Genomic DNA, 20,040 nt, shown 5'->3' with positions numbered 1-20,040 from the left:
GTGTGTGTGTGTGTGTGTGTGTGTGTGTGTGTGTGTGTGTGTGTTTGCATATATGCATGTGAGTATTATGCCCATGTGTTTGTGTGTACGTACGTGTGAGCCTGTGTGTGTTCGTGTTTTGTGTGCGCAAGTGTGCATGACGTGTCTCGCATGTGCCTCATGTGCTGGCTGTGTGACCTTGAGCCAGTTGCTTACCTTTCCTGGGCCTCCGTTCCCTAGTCTGTCTGGTGGGGTTAATAACAATGCCTGATTCATGCTGTGGTTGGCTATGTAGAGTGAGAATTCTGGAATTTTGGTTTCTTTACAAAGCGCAGATAAGAGTGTGCTCTTGTTTTAATCCCAGGTGTAGGGATGTGGGGATGTATCTGGCTGTTCGAAGCAGCTGACTATGATTTGCCTTGTGCTCTAGCAGAAGCGTGGTTTTGCCAGCTGTAGATAGTTTCTGTGATTGTGTGATGTTTGGAATTCTGGGAATTTTTCAGAGGGTGTGAAAATGCTAGGGCCCCAAGAGGTGGTCATTCAGGGGTTTGGTTGTGGTTCATTATTAGTCGTGCTCAAAGAAGAAACAAAAGAAAGAAATTAGATTCATGGATCTGTATCTCTCTCTTTCCTCCTTTCTCTCCTGTTTAGTGATAGGGACTGAAACTAGGGGGATAAAGGGTAGGAAAAAGAAGAACCTACAAAGTAGCAAAGACTGGCTACAGGTATGTGCCTCACTGTGAGCAATGGGTTCAGTGACCAGATTGAGCCTGGGTCTGCGGGCTCCATGGCCCATGGGTGGGTGTGCCCTGTGGCTCGGAAGGCTCGGACCCCACAGCTTTCTGAGATTGTGGCTGGAAGGCAGAAAGAAGCATTGCAGGTGCAAAGACCCTGTGGCCACCTGGGGCATGTGTGCATGAGTGTGGGTCTGTGGGAAAGCTAGAGGGGAGCAGCACGAGAGACTGGAAGGACTTCAGCCTCCAGGCTACTGCCCGGTGCCCCCATGTGCTCTGAGCTGCTATCCTTGGGCCTGACTTCTCCTGGCTGTGAAGCCAGCAGGGGCCTGGCGGGGAGGTAGCCAGCTGGTGATGTTGGATAGAAGAAGAAAGGCTGAGCATTTTCTCTAGAGTCACATAGCTGCTAGGAGGGAGGGGCAACTTTCTCTTGCAACTGGAAGTGACCTGTGTGTTTCTTCACTCCTTTCTCTTAGGGAGAGAGGGAGGGACTGGAGGTGGGCTATTCAGGCAACTGAAAAGCCTGACCTGAGGCCGCAGGAGGTGGATGCCGCAGAGAGGAAGTCACGGAATCATGGGAAGCCCACAGTGCTGGGATCTTAGATGTCCGGTCTCTTCTTCCTGTAGGGCTGCGCACTGAGGGCCTGTTCCGGAGATCAGCAAGCGCCCAGACCATCCGCCAGATACAGCGGCTGTATGATCAAGGTGCTGCCCTAGACCCCTCCCTCCAGCCCCCGTCCTTAGTGTAACTCCATACCCCACTTAATCCCAGAAACAGGTCTGCCCAGGAACCCTAACCACTATAGAGCAGAGAGGTCCTGGCTCCTGACACCAGCCTGCTGGGCAAGGCGCTGCCCCAGCCCTCAGTGCCTATGTGCCTTCTCTATTGGTACCAGGTAGCCACATGGTTCAAACTAACACGCGTGCAAGTGCAAAGTAGGGACATCATGTCCCAGCTCTCCACGGACAGCCCCCACTCTGCAAGCGGAGAACTCGCATCTGAGCTGGGGGTACCCCCAAAATAACACTAAGCAAGCAGCTGTCTTGTTCCTGGGGACAGTTGCCCTCTATTCCTGCTTGAGCCCCCCTCCACCCCTGCTCTCACTCATCAAAGTAGGCCCCACATGGTCCAGGGCTTTCCGTGTGCAGCCCCAGAGCTATGGTCCTTTCCTTGAAGCTCAAAACCTTACCCTAAGGGAACCACAGCGGGCTCTGTGGTCACCCTAAAAGAGGGATGCAGTAGCAGTGAGAGGGAAGCTGGTGGGGAAAAGCACCCCATACCCAGGAGGGGACAGAGGTATCCCCAGGACACATGGCTGTGACTCCCCCACCTCCCCCTCAATTTCCCAAGCCATGGTCTGAGCGAGGGGCTCAGTCACATCATGTCCTGTGTCCAGGGAAGCCGGTAAACTTTGATGACTACGGGGACATGCACGTCCCAGCCGTGATCCTGAAGACGTTTCTGCGAGAGCTGCCCCAGCCGCTGCTGACCTTCCAAGCCTACGAGCAGATTCTGGGGATCACCAGTACGTACCCCCTTGGACCCTGGCCTCGGGGCGTCCCTGCCTACTGACCCAGGTCAGCGTTGGCCTTGGCTGAGGCAGCGTCCACCTGATCTTGGTCCATTACTGTCCAGCCCTGTAGGTCAGCAGAGGGAAACTACCAGCCTCACCCCTCTATTCGATGAGGGTATAGGCTTCTGATGACATCCAACAGGCCACGACGTGCTTGGGGTGGGGTAGAGCAACCCCAGCTTGTCTGGTGGCCCTACCCAGGTGGCTGCATTTCTTCTTCAAGTGAAGTGTGCAGGCCCTTCCTGGAAGTCTCCAGAGACAATATTCGGCTGCTCTCTGCCTGCTCCCCGGGGAAGGGTTAAAAGGAACCAACACGTTAGCCAAGGTGGTCCAAGTCTCTCCCATGTCCTCTCCGTGGTCACCAGCCTCAGAAGAGGGGCCTGACACTGTCATCACAGCCCGGAGCTGGTGACCCCCTCGTGTCCCTGGAAATGTCAACTTCAAGGCAACTCCTTGTCCATTGAGGTTTCAAAGCAGCCACAGCTCGGTTCTCTAAGACGGTGATTTGTATGAGCAAGCCCTCAAGCTGTTTATAGACTGGAATCCTGTGTCACAATTACACACCTGCACAGTTCCAGGGTCTCCTCGTCAGTACACAGGCATAGTGGGAGGACAGGAGCGTGTCAGAGGCTGGGGGTTCAGGGACAGAGTTGAGTGTATGCCCCTAGGTGCACCTGCATTCAGGGAGCCGTGTGAGTACTTCCTCGTGGTGATTTTTTTAAGGTGTTTCTGCTGGAACCACTGAGCCACCTACTGTCTCTTTTACAAGTTTTCTTTCAGAAATGGCCCCACTATGTAGCCCAGGCTAACCTTGAACTTGCAATCTTCCTGTCTCAGCCTCCAAATGCTGGGATTGCAGGCCTCTGCAGCCACACTCAACTTAGTTTTTAACTCCAAGGCTGTCATGAGGGTCTGAGGGCATGGACTGGTTGGTAGAGTGGTTGCCTAGGAACCCTGGGCTCTGTGCCAGGGTATAGAGGCATTCACCTGTAATTCCAGCAGTTGGGAAGCGGAGGCAGGAGGCTTAGGAGTTCAAGGGTATATCCTCAGCTACATAGCAGGCTTGAGGCCAGCCTGAAGCATAAGTGATCCTTTCTCAAAACTAAACAAAGCTCAAATGGAGTGGGGCTAAAGGAACCTGAGGGTCTATGTGTGAAAGAGTTATACAGTCCCCACCCGCTCCCCTGGACATGGGGCTTTTCCCAAGAATGACACAGTGCGGTGATCCATGTACAGAGAATTGTAGGCAGATGCGCTTATCTTAAAGACAGGGAGTAAAGCTCTAGCCTTCCCCAGCCAAACGGTCTCCGTAGCAGCTACTGGCTCCATCCCTGTAACCCACAGAAAGCCCTCAGCCGATGTGTCAACACACAGCCATAGTTGTAAAATATTGCTGAGCTCTGGCATGGTGGTGGATGCTTCTGATGCCAGCATTTGGGCGGTAGAGGGAAGAAACAAAAGAAACGCGCTAGGCCAGATGTGGACTGCCACCTGTGTACAGCTTACCTGGCCCTGGTCTAGCCTTTTCCTGTTTGCAGAGTGATTCCCTGCCCTGTTCCCAGCAGGCGAGCAGTTTCTGTAACCATCACCCAGAGGAGGGAGGAGCTTGGTGAAAGTAGTGGGGGACTGTGCTCCCCCGAGCCAGCAGCCTCATGCTATTACAGGTGTGGAGAGCAGCCTGCGTGTGACCCATTGTCGCCTGATCCTGCAGGGCCTCCCAGAACACAACTATGCCGTCCTCCGCTACCTCATGGGCTTCTTGCATGAGGTAAGTGGGGGCTAGCTGCTTCCCAGGAGGAAGGCTAGCCCCAAGACTAGCTCCGGGGACCTCTTGACAGCAGTCCCCGCATAGACCGATCCTGTTTGCCCCAGGTCCAAAGTCACAGCCACTCCACTCTTTAACCACCAAAGGACTTCGCTCAAGACCCAGCCTCTGAGACGCCTGAAAATCTGTTGCAATGCCCGGGGATGGGAGCCAGGAGGGACATAGGGGCAGTCTGTCATATGATGTCATATTTTTGGCTTCGAATGTGTGGTATATATGTGTGTGTACATGTTCATGTGTTCGTGTATGCATATATATATATGGGAATGTGTGTGTGAAGGACAAAGGTCAATGTTAGAGGACTTCCTCAGTCACTCTCATTTTTGAAGACAAAGACTTACTCAACCTGGAGCTCATTTATTCAGCCAGTGTTTATTGGCTGGCCAGTGAGCAGTGAGCTACAGGGACCTGCCCTGTCTTTATTCTCCTGTACCCCAGTGCCCAAATAGGCATGTACCACCACACTCAATTTTCTCTTTCCTTCCTTTTCTTTTTCTTTCTTTCTTTCTTTCTTTCTTTCTTTCTTTCTTTCTTTCTTTCTTTCTTTCTTCCGTCTCTCCCTCCCTCCCTTCCGTCTTCCTTTCTTTCCCCTTTTTCTTTTCTTTCTTTCTTTCTTTTCTTTCTTTCTTTCTTTCTTTCTTTCTTTCTTTCTTTCTTTCTTTCTTTCTTTCTTTCTTTCTTTCTTCTCTAAGACAGGGCTTCTCTGTGTGGCCCTGGCTGTCCTAGAACTCACTCTGTAGACCAGGCTGTCCTCAAACTCAGAGATTCACCTGCCTCTGCCTCTTAAGTACCCCTTTTCCCCCAGCACCACACTTTTTTCTTTTTTTGTGGGTACAGGAAATTGAACCCAAGTCCTATAGCAAGTACTTTAGCCTCTGAGCCATCTCCCCACCTGCCTACCCCACACTCACAGCAAGCAGTTCTGTCTCTCTCGCTGTTGCCTGGTTAGTTCTCAGCCAAGCAAGGATGCTCTCAGACCCTCTTACCGGAGAACACACTTCTCAGGCTTCCACCTCGGGCACTGGTGTGAACTGGTCTTTGTCGTGTCTCTCCCACACAAGGGCTCAGGTCTCTTCCTTGCCTTCTGCACTCAGTGTCCTCATCTGCAAAGTGGGGAGTACTGGCTCCTACTTATCCAGGTAGCTGTGCCAGTCAGGAGGATGGGAGCCCCCGACACTGAAAGCACTTCAGCCTTGCCACTGTACCCAGGAACCTGAGCTCGGTTCACCAACCCTATCACACCAGAGCCAGAGGGTGTCTGCCTTAGATCTGCAACACTGGGCGCACTCCCCCACCAAACCCAGTCTGCCAAAGCGGAAGGGAGTTGATGGGGTGCTCAGAATATCCCAGACTGTGGAGTCAGAGGGTCCCCCCAGCGTCAAGGCCAGAACCTTTCACACATGGGGAAACTGAGAAACAGGCCTCAAGTGGAGAAGTGGCTATGCTAGATTTTGACACTGGCTGAGGCCTCTATTCCAAAACTCTTTTGTTTATCATTTGTTCGAGTGTGTATATGCATGTGCACGTGGAGGTCAGAAGACAGCGTTCAGCAAGCAGGTCCCCTTGGGCCACCACATGGGTCCCATAGTGTGAACTCAGACTGCAGAAATTACCATTACCCACTGAGCCATCTCACTGGCTCCATTGTTTCCTGAGATGTGGTCTTTCACTGGCCCTCAGGGGTGAGGCTGGAATCATGCAGAGCTCTCTCTACCACACCAGTCTCCCTCAGAGATGAGGACGGGAATCCAGGCTGCTGAGGCCCAGGGGTTCACAGGGGTTCACGTCTTGGTTTTCCTCATGGCCTCTTCCAGGTGTCCCGGGAGAGCATCGCAAACAAGATGAACAGCTACAACCTGGCCTGCGTGTTCGGGCTGAACTTAATCTGGCCATCTCAGGGGGTGGCTTCTCTGAGCGCCCTGGTGCCTCTGAACCTGTTCACGGAGCTGCTGATCGAGTATTACGACAAAGTCTTCAGTGCCCAGGAGAGCCCCAGGGAGCACAGCCAGGACACTGTGGAAACGCAGCCAGCTCACCCCGTCACCAAGGGGTTCACACAGGCGGGCACTCCCCGGGCCTCACCATACCTGTCACGCCTCAGAATCCCCTGACTGGCTGGAGACACCCCAAGATGGGAGACTGAAGGGACATGGGAACTTGCAGGCAAGGGGCCCAAGAGTTGCTGCAGGGAGGCTCCTGGCTTACTCTTCCCATCTGGACGGGGCGGGCCTTATACCACACTCACCCTTCCAGCTCTGGCAACTCCAGCTCTGTGGTGGTAAACAGGCCTGAGATAGAATTGTGTCCCACCCCCAGCACCGTCAGCTGGAACAAGTTTTCGTTCTCCTTTGCCTGATTCCTGTCTGGTCATGGGGCAAAGAGAACGCTGCATCCTCACCGAAGCTGGATGTTTGTTTATTTGTATCTGCCACTGAACAAGTAATGCAGGCGTTTGTTTCCTGGTTGTGTCAAAGTTGCTCAGCATGTGGAACCCGAGGCCCAGGCACGACCCATGATAGCTATGGACACAGCACAACCAAAAAGGGCAAACTTGCTTCAAACATGAGGGTTCTCTGTGATTTGGGGGGGTGGGGTGGGAGGTGGGGTAACTCAATTGTGAGGCTTTTTTTTTTTTCTTTCAAGACAGGGTTTCTCTGTGTAGCCTTGGCTGTCTTGGACTCTGCAGACCAGGCTGGCCTCAAACTCACAGAGATCTGCCTTTCCTCTGCCTCCCGAGTGCTGGGATTATAGGTGTGTGCCACCAAACCTGGCTAATTGTGCTGTTCTTTATTATTATTAATTTTTGTTTTACGGACATTGGTGTTTTGACATGTATGTCTGTGTGAGTGTTGGATCCCCTAGAACAAGAGTTACAGACAGTTGTGAGCTGCCATGTGGGTGCTGGGTATTGAACCTGGGTCCTCTGGAAGAGCAAGTCAGTTCTCTTAACTGCTGCGCCATCTCTCCAGCCCTGATCATGCATTTCCTAAGGGTGAGCTTGTAGACGCCACTGTGTCACACCACTGGAAGGTTGGACACTGGTGCATGTCTGAAGTTTGTCTCCTTGGTGGCCATCTCTGCTGGCAGCCTTCGGGGCCCTCAGCTGAAGTAGCCTCCAGCTAATGTCCAGCCTGCACCCAGCCGCATGTGTCGGCTGTCCCATTTCCCGCCCATCATGCTCTGTCATGTGTTCGCTGTCGATGCTGTCTTTCCTGGTCACCCAAGGCCACACAAATTCTCCTGGGCTTCGTGAAACTGACCGTGGCTGCTGCTTTTTCTTTTTCCTTTTTATCCCATTATCCTACAGAGCTTTTCTTTCCCTTTAGTTTCATTTCTTTTTTTCCTTTTCTTTTCCTCCCTCTTTATTTTTCTCTCTGATCTATCATTCATTCTTTCTGCATCTTTCTCCCTTTTTTCCTATTTTCCCTCCTGTCCCTCCTCCCCTCCCTCCTCTCCCCTTCCTTTCATCTAACAACCCTTCCACCCTGACCCCAAACATTCAAACAAAGTGGGCTCCCAGCAAGGCTCAGTACGGAACCCGAGGCAGCCGGCCCCCACATCCTGTCCACAGCCTCTTGGGAAGGACCACCGTGCCTCCGCACCATCCCCCTCTACGGCGTCTGTGCTCACAGAATGCTGAATAACCCCAACGGGTCTCAGAGTTGTGCTGGCAGGGAGAAAGAAAGAAAGAAAAATGATGGCTCCCTTAAGGGCTCGCCATTGTGAGCCCCGAATTAACAACGACATTAAATCAAGCCTCATGCATTATGCAGCGGGGTTTACGGGGAAAATGCATGTCTGTGAAATATATGTTTCAAATTTCCTGACTTGGAGAGGTGCCCCAGGATGGACTCCCGCGGCTCCTTTGATAACAGTTTCTCTTCACAATCGGTAATTGCAGAATCCCAGCCCAGCACTGCATGGCCCCGTCACCTTCCCGTATCTCCGAGCAATTTCCCGATCGGTCCCACAGCAAAAGAAAGTGATTATCGTGATCACATGCGGGAGGCACATGACACGTCCCAGCTTAAAACAATGCCGACAATGCCTGGATGAGGACTCCAGGGTGTCAGAGTCGCCGGGGCACACAGGACATGTTAGCCAAACAATCGCTTTTGCAGGCTTGACAGAGATTGCCAGTGACTGCGGAGGTTCAGCAGGCAGCCCAGAACTTGTGGCTGACATTCACAGTGGACCACAGACACCTGCCTGGCCAGACCCACACACATGCCAGGGTCTGCCATGGCGGGAGATACCAGGGAGGGAAAATGGAAGTGGGAAAATAAAAATCACTCATCAACAGCTGAAGCTGAGATTGATGCAGACCTTAAGACAGCAAATCGGAGCAGAGGGCGTCTAGGAATGACCTGGGAGAGAGGGACCAGAGCGGTGCAGCCGGCCTGTCCTTCATCAGGAAGAAGAGCAGGTAAGTCGAGGTGTGTCGGGTGGGGATGGTGACTGAAGAATGTCCTGTGATTAATATGGCCAGAACTGACCTGAGTGTGTCGATTTGGATCTCAGATTCTCCTGGTGACCATCTGTGCCGGTCAGCTCTGTCATACCTCTGTGTGACACCAAGACCAGCAGGAAAAGATCGCCCAAGGCCATCTCTGCGAGCCCACAACAGCTCACCACCGAATGGCTTCATACATACCGAATGATACACAAGCGGAGGTAGTTATTAAAAACTGGATGGCGGGTACCGTGCGATGGCTCAGCGAGGCGCCTGCCCGAAAGCCTGGTGCTCAAAGCTTAGTTCCTGGAACTGCCTTTCACGAGTTGTCTTCTGACCTCCACATGTGCACCCTGGCATGCGTGTGCCCACACACATGTGCACACATACACACCAGGAAAAAAAAAAAAGTGAATGGGGGTTACAGAGAATGTGGCTTGATGGTAGAGCACTTGCCTAGCCTAAGGGAGAGTTCCACCCCTTGGTGCTTGGGGAAGGAGGGATAAGGAGAAGGGATGTGGGAGGCACACGAAGTGTGAAAGCACAAACTCGCTGAACTCCTGGACCCACGCCATGCTGACAGAATGTCACACTCAGTGGCCGAGGGGTGTGCGTTACTCCTAAGCACACAGGATTCGGTGACCAATGTAGGTCGGAGACTAGGTCATAAGACCCAGATCGATGATCTCCAGGGCAAAGAACCCAAGTATATAAAATGTTTTAAAAGAAATACACAAATCAGTGTTAAAGGTCAGAATAGAAGCCTCTTCTAACTTTGTTGTTGTTTTAAAAGATTTTGTTCAGCTGGGCGGTAATGGCACACGCCTTTGATCCCAGCACTTGGGAGGCAGAGGCAGGCAGATCTCTGAGTTTGAGGCCAGCCTGGCCTACAGAGCTACACTTTTTTTTTTTTTTTTTTTTTTTTTTTTTGGTAGACACAGAGTTTCTCACTGGCCAATTATGCTGGACTCGTTGGCCAAGCAAGCCCCAGAATTCTGTCTGTTTGCCTCCTTAGTACTAGGGTTACAAGAAAGTGCCATAATGCTTGCCTTTTCTTTTTTCTTTCTTTTTTTCCCCCCATGGGTTCTGGGGCTCAGGCTCAGGGCCTCTGGCTAATATGGCAAGCACTTTGCTGACTGAGCCATCTCCTCAGCTCCCAAGAAAATAATTTGAATCCACATTCCAAGTAATCTAAAGACATTGCTAATGTCACAACATATCAACATTCATGGAGTGTTAAAGCAGGACCTCCAGGGAGAGCTAAAAGCTTGTAGAAAAAAAAAATCTAAAAGCAATGACTAGTGTTGCACCATAAGAGTCAAGGGAAGGAAATAAAAAGCACAGAAATTTGGGCTAAAAAGTATGCCCTAGTTTTCTTCCTTCTTTCCTTCCTTCTTCCCCCCCCCCCCACCCCTCTGACACAGAATCTTACTACATAGCCTTGGCTGTTCGTGGGACCCACTATTTAGAAAAGACTGGCCTCAAACTCTGAGATAGGCCTGCTCCTTCCTTCCAACGCTAGGATTAAAGGCATGAGCCATCACGGCTGGACCTTAGCTTCATTTCTGTTGCTCTGACAAAACCCCTGACTAAAACCATCCTTTGGAAGAAAGGGTTTATTTGGCTTACATGCCCCAAACAATGGTTGATCATTGAGCGAAGTCAAAAGGCAGGACCTCGAGGCAGGAACTGAAGCAGGGGCCAGAGAGGAACACTGCTTACCGCCTTGCTCCTCACGGCCCTGTCAGCTTTGCTTTCTCATACAGCCCAGGACCACCTGGCCAGGGGTGGCACCGCCCACTGTGCGCTGAGCTCCCACGTCAATCACTAATCAAGAAAATGTTCCCACAGACTTGCCTGCAAGAATTTGGTGGAGATATTTTCTCAACTGAGATTCCCTTTTTCAAATGACTGGAGCACAGCGGTTCTCAACTTTCCTAATGCTGCGACCCTTTAACGCAGTTCCTCATGTGGTGGTGACTCCCAAACATAAAATTATTTTTGTGGCTACTCCATAACTGCAATTTTGCTGCTGTTATGAATCATAATGTAAATACCTGTGCTTTCTGATGGTCTTAGGGGTCTTAGGCAACCCCTGGGAAAACCCTCAAAGGGTTGTGACCCACAGATTGAGAACCATTATTCTAGCACCTGGTGTCAATTTGACAAACAAGTGACCAACACAAGCTGGGAGTGGTGGCACACACTTGTAATTTTAGCGCTTGGGAGGCTGGGGCAGGAGGATTGTGAGCTTTGGGTCAGCATGGGTTATCTAACAAGACCTTGTCTCAAACAAAGCAAAAGAAAAGAGAAATTGGGGCTGGCATGCAGCTCAGTGGCAGAGCTCTTTGCTTGACCTGGGTCCCATCCCTGGTACCCAAACCAAACCAAACCAATAAATCAGTAACAGACAATAGAGAATATAAACAAATCCAAAAGTCAGCCCTTCATATAAATACATGCATTCATGAACCCCTTGACAGACAACAGATCAGGGTGAGAGGAAGCACAAATTAAAAAAGAAAAAGTGCTTATTGCTTTAGCATGCATGGAAAGCAAAATGATCATCAAAATGTCATGAGCAATTTTATGCCAAAATCGGCCTAAGTGATAATTCCTTGAATAACTCTACATATTGGACCTGACAGCAGAATAGATACTATCCCAACAGCCCTGTGTATTAAGCATATTGAGATGTGAAATGGAAATATCTCACAAACGAAACTCTTACTCCAGATGGCTTTGCTAGTGCATCCTAACAAAAAGACAGTTTTGGGGAAACAAGGGGCATGTTTCTGACTTATTTAATGTAACTGTGTCCGAGGCATCAAGAAGACGGGAAAATTTAACCCATGGAAACATCAGTACAGAACACTTAATTTTGGCACGTCAAATGGAGCTGTGGGGAGGCAGTGCTGTAAACAAGCAGGGTTTGTTCCTAGAATTTAAACTTGGTTTAGTGTTTGAAAATTAATATAATCACATTTGCTGAATCAGTGGACACTCACAATTTAAAAAGCATGGTGTATATGCACTTGAAAAAAAAAAGAAAAACAATCGTGATTTAGAAACAAACAAACAAACGAAAGAACCCTACTGCCTGGCAGGAAGGCTCAGCAATTGAGGCTCTTGCCGAAGACTAAAGTTTGGTTCCCAGAGACCACACTGGGCAGCTTGTAACTAGAGCTCCAGCCATGGAATCTGACACCCTCTTCTGGCTTCCATGAGTAACCTGAACTCATGTGGGAGCACACACACATAAAAATAAAACCAAAACCCAAAGCAAACTGAGAATAGTTTGATAGAATATCTATCATACTATTGATTATCAACCTGATCTGATTCAGAATCACCCTGAGAGAAGCCTCTGGGCATGCCGGTGAGGGATCTCAAAATTAGATTAACTGAAAAGACCAGTCCTGGATGGGTGGCACCTTCTGATGGTTGAGGCCCAGATATAAACATGTCCACAGGAAAGCATGTTTCTTGCCTGTCTCCCTTGGCCTCTTGCTGGTGAGGGCTGATGTCAGAACTCGCCTTCTTCAGTCTTTCCAGCCACTGAACACCAGCGTCTACCTGGAAGTCCCACAGGCCTTTGGCACCAAATTGAGACTGCTGAGGCATCCATCCTCAAGGACTGAGCTACTGGGTTCCCAGCCTGTCCCGTGTGAGGCAGCCTCTGCTCGACTACCCAGCCTGTAGCCTGTAAACCAACGTAATGATTCCCTTTAACTATGCGTTCATTCTGCCTGTTCTCTTCCTTTAAAGAACCCCGACCAGCACAGTCCTTACGGTGATGTTATCGACGCTTTATCATTAGCAAAAGATGCTGAGTCTCACCTCTTCCATTCCATAATGGGCTGGACATCCAACTACTGTAGGAGGCAGAGAAGTGAGAGCTACAAAGATGAGGAAGGACATCGACAGACATGGTGGCACATGCCTCTGATCCCAGCACCTGGGAGGCAGAGGTGCGTGGACCTCAGTGAGTTCCAGGCCTGCCAGAGCGACACAGTGAGACTCGTCTCAAAAGCCAAAACAAACAGAAAGAAATATAGACAAGTATGTAATGGAAGTTTTGGTTTCTTTAAAAACTCAGTTATGTTACCTAAATAAGTTTTTGTTTTAACCCAAGCATGGGATTTTAGTTTGTGCTTGAGTTTGTCCACAGCTGATAACTGCCTCCTGTGGGGTGTGGTCTTTGCCAGCTGGTAACAGCCTGCCTCATGCAGCATGGAGAGAGGTGTGGTCTAGGACTCTGAGGGATAAAATATGAGAGCCCAGAAAGAGAAGGGGTGTGGCAGTTTGGAGAGACACAGGAGAGACGCTTCCTGTTGCAGAGGCTTGGAGGAGATTGGTATAGAGCCCCAAAAGAAACCATCGACCCTAAACAGCCTGGAGAAGTAAAGCAGCCTGTGCTCCTCTCCCTGCTAACCTTCTCTCTCTTACCCAGAGTTAAAGGGATGGTGGAAGGGAGGTAGAGGCTTAAATACCCCAAGAAAACAATAGTTTAAAAATGAGTGCTACAGGTGTGCTCTCAACGAGTGCTCTCAACATGTTTGGTAAGAAAACAATTAAAATAGACTAAAAGGGCTAACAAGTGACACCCAGACGTGGCTTAGAAATAATGGGGAAATTGGTTTCTAATGCCATACAGGGGACAGTAACTTACGAAAGAATGATTGTATTGTTTCAAAATGTCAGCAAAAAAGTTTAGAGCGGTGGCTGCTGCTGGGTTCTCCCCTGAGTTGCTCCCAGATGGGACTTTCCGGTTTTGCTTTGCTTTCTTCCTGTATTCCGTTTTTAAAAAGATTGGAAGAGTGACTGAACAGTTACGAGTGGATATGAAGATGTTTGAGAAAAAGGTGGATGAAATATGAAAACCGGAAGTGTCACTCAATTCTCTCCTTTCGGAAAGGATTACTTACAGAGTTGGCTGTGCAACAGGGAAGTTTATGATATCCTTGGATGACGCTATCCCAGCCATAGGATGACCCAGCACAGGGTCACGAGGGTGGTGTGAGTTGGGGTAGGTGAAGCTGCGGATGCTGAGAAGTCAGTCCTCTCGCAGCAGAGCTATGATGCCGGGCTCTCATGGCAGAGTGGAGGAGATCGCAGAGGGATGCTTGGAAAGTCCCCCAGTTTGGTGGGGGCTGGGGACAGTAGGAGCTGGCCCTGCCTCTTGTGGGTGAGACAGATGGGTGGAGGAGGATGGACAACAGGGCTGTGAAGACAAGGGCCAGGTGGAGCCGCTCTTCCTCACCCCTCCACCTGCTCAGCATGGCATCCTGGCCAAGAGATGGGCAACCTCGGGGCAGCAGCCTTGTTCTCAGCCATTTCTGCAGACTGTAATGGGGTGTCTTGGCTGTCAACTTGATCTGGCCGGGAAGCACCTTGGAACTTGGTAAAGCTCACCCCTGGGTGTGTTTGTGGAGGTGTGTGCAGAGCCACTTCAGTATGAAAGTGAGCGGTGCCATGTCTGCAGGCCAGGGAGATGAAAAGGGCAGGGGTGGCGGCGGGGAGAGATGGCTCAGAGGTTAAGAACTCGCACTGCTCTTGCAGAAGACCTGGGTTACGTTCCCAGCACCCATGTGGTGGCTCTCACTGCCCGTGATACCAGTTCCAGGGGATCTGATACCTCCTTTGACCTTCAAAGGCTCCTGGAACGTGCATTCGGTGCACATACATGCACTCAGGCACATACGCACACACACACAAAATAAAATCACTAAATTTAAAAATAAGGAAATAAATGACTGCATGAGTAAATATCAAACAATTTTAAAAAGGGGGTAGAGGGGCCAGAGCAACAGTTAGTACAACTCTCTCTCTCTCTTTCTCCTTCCCTCCCTCCCCTCTCCAAGCACCCTTTCTCCGTATATCTCTTCTTCCTGACCAATATGGTGCTCTACCCAGCCAGGCCTCCCACCACCCACCATGATGGGATGGACCAAAACCTTAGAATCTACAAGCCAAAAGTAAAAAGCAAATCTTTGCCCCTTCAAGCTGTTTCATTCAAGCGCTTTGCCTAACACAAGGATAAATTCTTCTATCATTCTTCCTGATAGTCGTGAAGACTAAACAACCAACAGGAACAGGCAGGGGTGGGCCAGCCCAGGGATCTGGGAAAGCTGCAGTGAGAGGGGGACAATGGCCAAGGTCAAGTCTTGAAGCAACCTGGGCAGGCAGTGAGCAAGAGCATGCAGAGCAGAGGCCCCGTGTGTGCAAAGGCCCTGTAGCGGGAGCATGCTTTGTCAGTTGAGGTAGAGCAGAGGAAGAGATGATGGAGAGCAGAGCCCTGTGGCCCTGGATGCCACAAGGAAGGCAGGTGGAGCAAGGATGTGAACTTTAGCTGAGCACAAAGGGCACAGACCTTTGGGCAGTCATCTCACCCACACCTGTTAATAGCTACAAAGCCACTGAGTAGGAAGGAGCAACCGTGATCTAAATCTAGGTGACAAGAAAGAGGGCTGAGGGCCAAGTGACAAAGACCTTGGAGCAGCAGAGAGATAGGTCCTGTCCCACTTGTCTCAGTGACACAGGTTTACCAGAGAAGGGCGTGGAGGTCACAGGACCATGGGTATCTCTCCGGGTCCTGCTGGGGAAGGGACCAGCTCAGTGGAGTCTATGCTGAATCAGAGAGGTCAGTCCCGGGGGCTACCAGTGTAGAGCCACGAACTGAGGGAATGGCTATCAAAGGAGCTCTGGAGAGAGCAGAGGCTGGTGCGGTCTGGAGGCCTCCGGAGTGTGAGGGTTAGGCAGGAAGAAGCAGCATCCTGGAGTAGACAGGGGAAGTCAGCCCAGCCATTCTGAAACCCACCCAGTTGCCCCAGAGCTCGCCAGAGCCCCGAGCTGAAAGCAAGGACACAGGACCACCAGGCTTTGAAATTGGGTTTAATGCATCATACAGAAGGAAAACTACACTGGCATACTTAAGACGAACACTTTCTCTAGCCACTATCCACTGGACGGTCCTCCTTGGTCCCCCAAAAAAACTAAGTCTCAAAGACACGTCAGCAGCTCCCCCTCCCGGGTCCAACCTTCCAACATCCTCCCGCGTTTCTCACAAAACTGAACTCAATCCATCCAAGAAGAAAAATCAAGCCAACAACGACGACAACAAAAAAGAACCTGAAGACAGTTACATTGCCAGCCGAGAGGTAACGCAAAGTTGGCACGGTGCAACCAACACAGAAGGGCGTGCGCCTCACACGGCTCACGTCGCTCATCAATAAAAGCATATAAAAATCTTGTTCAACCCAGTGTAATGTGTATTAAAATAGATTTGTATCCTACAGCACAGTTTCTCCCGGAGTCGTGAAAAAAAAAAAAAAAATAACAACACGGAAAGCGGCCAGTGGGTGGGGTCCCGGCCGGCCTTCCCACTCTGCGAGCGCGCGCGCCTGCGTGCACAGGGGTGTGCGTCTGTGGCCCTGGTGAGTGCACACACACTCACTGCGATTCGGCACCATGTGATATGCTCAGGGGAGCCCTGTGGCTCCTGGTCGAGTATGGGTTGTGCTGGGTCCCTCGGGACAGGGTGGGGCTTTGCGAGGTGGGCTGCATGGCTCACAGGGGTGCAGGACTCCCCAAGGGGGCCTAGGAGCCTACACTCCCTGCAAATGAGGAGACAGCATTGGGGGTCCTGGAGTCTCCAAAGGCCAGGCCCTTAGGTGCACCACCCTCTCTGCCTTCCCCCCTGGATCTCTAAATCCCTTCTGGGTGCTCCATGTGGTCCCTCTCAGGGGAGGTTTCCCCATTCCTGCATCGGAGCAGAGACTACCAGATGCAGAGGAAGGCAGGCAGGGGCGCAATTCACATTACGGATCGTATGACGACAACAACAACAACAAAAAAAACCTCTATACAAAAAGTGTGAAGCTCTTTTTGGCATAGTGTCTTTAACTGGCAAGGAGTGGGCAAGGAGGCTTGGTGGCTCCTGCAAAGGAGAGTGCCCAAAAGGCTCCCGTTGTGAGGTGAAGCCTGCCAGGGGCCTCCCCTGCCCAGAACTCCATGAGGAAAATTCCAGAGATTGGCAATAGGAAGAGGTGGGCGGCAGCAAGAGCGCGGGCTAGGGAAGGATGAGGCAGAGGCCAGGCTGGGCAGCCCATGCAGCGGTTACCCCAGGAGAAGGCGGCCTCCCTTGTCCAGCTATATGACTGACTTTTCAAAATAGTAATACTGGTGGGTTAGGAGCCAGGAGGGCAGAGCTACCTTGGAGAGCCAGGGAGCCCCAGGGAGAGCTACCTTGGCTAGCGACCCTCTCTCGTACCAGGGGTTCACCCTGCCCACTCCACTAGCCAGCTACCTGTTGTCCACTCACTTCCCCACAGGCCATTCGTGGCCCAGTCTGCCTCACTCTCCACAGTCTGAAGTCTTCCTCTCCTGAGGAGGGCAACACAACAGGAGAGCTGGCCACGAAAGGCGAAAGGCAGGGAGGTCTGACAGCTTCGGGGGAGGGCCACCTGTGCCTGGATCTGAGCCACCCTCAACCGGCCTTCAGGTATCCCCTGCCACGGGGGCAGGGATTTACCTCATGCTGGCTCTGGCTCTAGGATGCTCACCTCACTCCTTTCTCCCCTCCATCACTCTGTCTAGTTTATTTTCATCTAAAATTCATAGAGTTTATGAATTAAGGCCGACAGATTTCCCCCAGGTCTTGAGAGCAAGGTCCCAGTAACTTTCCATGAACGTTATCTGGGGTCCCTGGGGTCAGTTGTGGTTCTGGGGGTGCTGGAGGGCAGTGCGCATGGTGGTGGTGGAAGGCTTGGTCCAGGGCCCAGCCAGAAGTGGGGTGGGGCTGGTGGTTGCCATAGCGACCTGAAGCATCTGCTCACCCTGGATCAGTCTCAGAAGGGCCCGGATGCGATCCAGCGACGACTGTGTGCCCCTCTGCCGGGCCAAGAGGCTTGTCTTCAGCTCCAGGCATTTCTGTCAAGGGCAGAAGTATTGGAGATGGTCTCAGAATTGAGTTCTGTAGCATCCCGGGCCAGCCACCTTCTTTCTCACAAAGCCTCCCTCCTACCCATCCCCAGCAGAGCCTGAAAGAAGCCAAGGATCTCACACACACACACACACACACACACACACACACACACACACACACACAAAAGGATTAAAGGATTAAAGAGATGTCTGGAGTGGCACGCTGGCACCAGGGATGCCTGTCCCTGAAAAAAGCTGTCAGGTTCCATCTAGGCAGGAAGCAGCCAGTGAAGCCCACAGAACTTGCCAGCCTGCTCTCCTCTCCTGCCTGCCCGCTAGCTTCTCTGTGTGCCACACAGAGATGACACGACAGTGGGATTGAGACCTCGACTGAGACAAACGGCCACGGCTCTAGGTCAAATGCTGCCAGTGCTATATTGACCTCCTTGGGGCACCCCTCAAACTAGGATACGAACAACTGGGGACTCTCACATGGCTTGTGATGGCTACTCTTGGTTGTCAACGTGACTACGTGTGTATCTGGCTGAAACTCAAATGGCTGTACACTTGTGATGGATTTGTTTTTAATTAGATCATTTTAAGTGAGAAGACCCGTGTCTAATCCTTATCTTTGAGGTGGGAAGATAACCACTGATCCAGATCTTTTGAGGTAGGAAGGTCCACCTTTAATCTGGGCCACACCTTCTGCTGGCCTAGAACGTGGTTCCAGAGTGAGTGGGGAGTGCTCCTGGCAGGAGCCACCACAAACATTCATTGACCTGGAAGCTCAGACATCTCGCCTGGCTACTTTGAGCTTCTGAGGCCCTTAAGACAACAAGGCTAAGAAAGGGAATAACAGTGTTAGGAGGGTGACTAATCCAGATGACCAAGGGAAAACTGGATTGCTCCTCCACAATGGAGCTGAGAAAAATTATGTCTGGAGTTGAGGAAATCCTTTCGGGCATCTCTTGGTGCTACCATGTCCTGTGATTAAAGTCAATGGGAAACCGCAACAGCCTAATCCAGGCCGGATGACAAAAGGTACAGACTTTTTCAGAAATGAAAGTATGGGTCACTCTTTGAAGAAAAGAGCCAAGATCTGCTGAGGTCCTTGCTGAGGGTAGAGGAAATAAAAAATGGGTAGCAGAAAAAAGTAGTTGTAAATACTAGCTAAGGCCATGTGACCAGTTACAGAAATGACTATAATTGACTTGAGTGTTTCTGTCATATTTTGTTAAGAATGTATGTCAGGCCTGGTGGTAATGGTGCACACCTTTCATCCCAACACTTGGGAGGCAGAGGCAGGTGATCTCTTGGGTTTGAGACAAGCTTGGCCTATGGACTGAGTCCCAGGACAGTCAAGGCTACGTAGAGAAATCCTGCCTTGAAAAACCAAACCAAACCAAACCAAACCAAACCAAACCAAACCAAACAACAACAGAAGAACGAATGCCAGCTGATCTAGTGCCTCAACCTCTGTCCCTTTTGTGGCCTCCAAGCTGCCTGAGGCCTAGGGCCTGGAAAACATAGGCAGAGCCTGGAGAAGCTCTTTCCTAAATCTGTGGTCAAATACTGGTGCCCAGAAGCAAAGGGGGTGCTCCAGAAAAATGGAGTCAGCGAGAAGTCACCTCCCTCTGCCAGGGGGAGGGCCTGGAGGCTGCCCCTTCCTGGGCTGTGCGTACAGGCAAGTTGCGAACATGAACTGTGAGTGGGTGACTACACAGGCAGGTATGTGTGTGTGTAGGCTTGTGTATTTGTGCTTGTGTACATGAACATGTGTGTGGGGATGTGTGAGGGACAGTATGTGTGGGGTGCTGAGACTTCAGCCAACGTCCCAGTGTCACTGTAGAGACAGGACAGCGAGGCTTCAGCAGCAAGGGCGGGAAGAGCCCTGGAGCTTCAGGAAGCAGGCTGCTGGGTCCCTGGAAGATGTTTCCAAGGTTTTGAGAGTTGGGGAGGGGCCCAGCATTTCCCTCTCCCTGTGCTGTGACTTAGGCACAGGAGGACCTGGGAACTCCAAGAGCTGAGTAGCCAGGCAGACAGACTGTTGGGAAGGGCACTGAGGAGGTCCAATTGTGGGCCTTGAGAGCAGATTTGTGAGCGAGCTGGTGGGGAGGCCAGCACACCTCTCTGTGAATGGAATGACCTTCACCACCACGTCACCAAAGTGGCACTGGAGAGCACTGGAAAGCCCGGCAGACCTGGGACTCTTATCCCAAGGATATTAGGGAGCACTGCAGAACTGGGGCTTTTATCCCAAGGGCACTGAGGAGCACTGCAGATCTGGAGCTTTAATCCCAAGGGCACTGGGGAGCACTGCAGTGGGGGATGGTGGCTCTTATCCCAAGGGTACTAGGGAGCACTGCAGTGGGGGATGGTGGCACACATCTTTAATCCTAGCAATCAAAAGGTAGAGGCAGGAGATCTCTGTGAGTTCGAAGTCACCTGATCTATATAGTGAGTTCCAGGATAGCCAAGGCTACACAGAAAGACCCTGTCTCAAACACACACACACACACACACACACACACACACACACACACACACACA

The 20,040-nt window shown here is 51.1% G+C and overlaps 2 protein-coding genes across 5 annotated transcripts in view; one reads left to right on the top strand and one right to left on the bottom strand.

Moving 5' to 3' along the window:
* Positions 1–6,681, top strand: part of Arhgap8 (Rho GTPase activating protein 8) — a 45,939-nt gene extending 39,258 nt beyond the window's left edge. For all 4 annotated transcript variants that reach the window (XM_055627059.1, XM_055627055.1, XM_055627058.1 and 1 more), the window contains exons 9-12: positions 1,341–1,418; positions 2,111–2,239; positions 3,952–4,055; positions 5,927–6,681. In XM_055627059.1, the coding sequence (XP_055483034.1) occupies positions 1,341–1,418; positions 2,111–2,239; positions 3,952–4,055; positions 5,927–6,223 (608 nt within the window). In that variant the 3' untranslated portion in view covers positions 6,224–6,681. The remainder of the gene's footprint in view (positions 1–1,340; positions 1,419–2,110; positions 2,240–3,951; positions 4,056–5,926) is intronic.
* An 8,764-nt stretch (positions 6,682–15,445) lies between these two features.
* The window catches only part of Phf21b (PHD finger protein 21B), a 69,000-nt gene continuing 64,405 nt past the window's right edge, over positions 15,446–20,040 (bottom strand). Inside the window, exon 13 of the mRNA XM_055627211.1 lies at positions 15,446–17,496. Within this exon, the coding sequence (XP_055483186.1) occupies positions 17,278–17,496 (219 nt within the window). The 3' untranslated portion in view covers positions 15,446–17,277. The remainder of the gene's footprint in view (positions 17,497–20,040) is intronic.

This window comes from Psammomys obesus, unplaced genomic scaffold (genome assembly GCF_907164565.1).
Source record: "Psammomys obesus unplaced genomic scaffold, mPsaObe1.curated_primary_1811, whole genome shotgun sequence".
Lineage (NCBI taxonomy): Eukaryota > Metazoa > Chordata > Mammalia > Rodentia > Muridae > Psammomys > Psammomys obesus.
The sequence above is the reverse complement of the archived record's forward strand: the minus strand, read 5'-3'. Positions and strand labels throughout refer to the sequence as shown.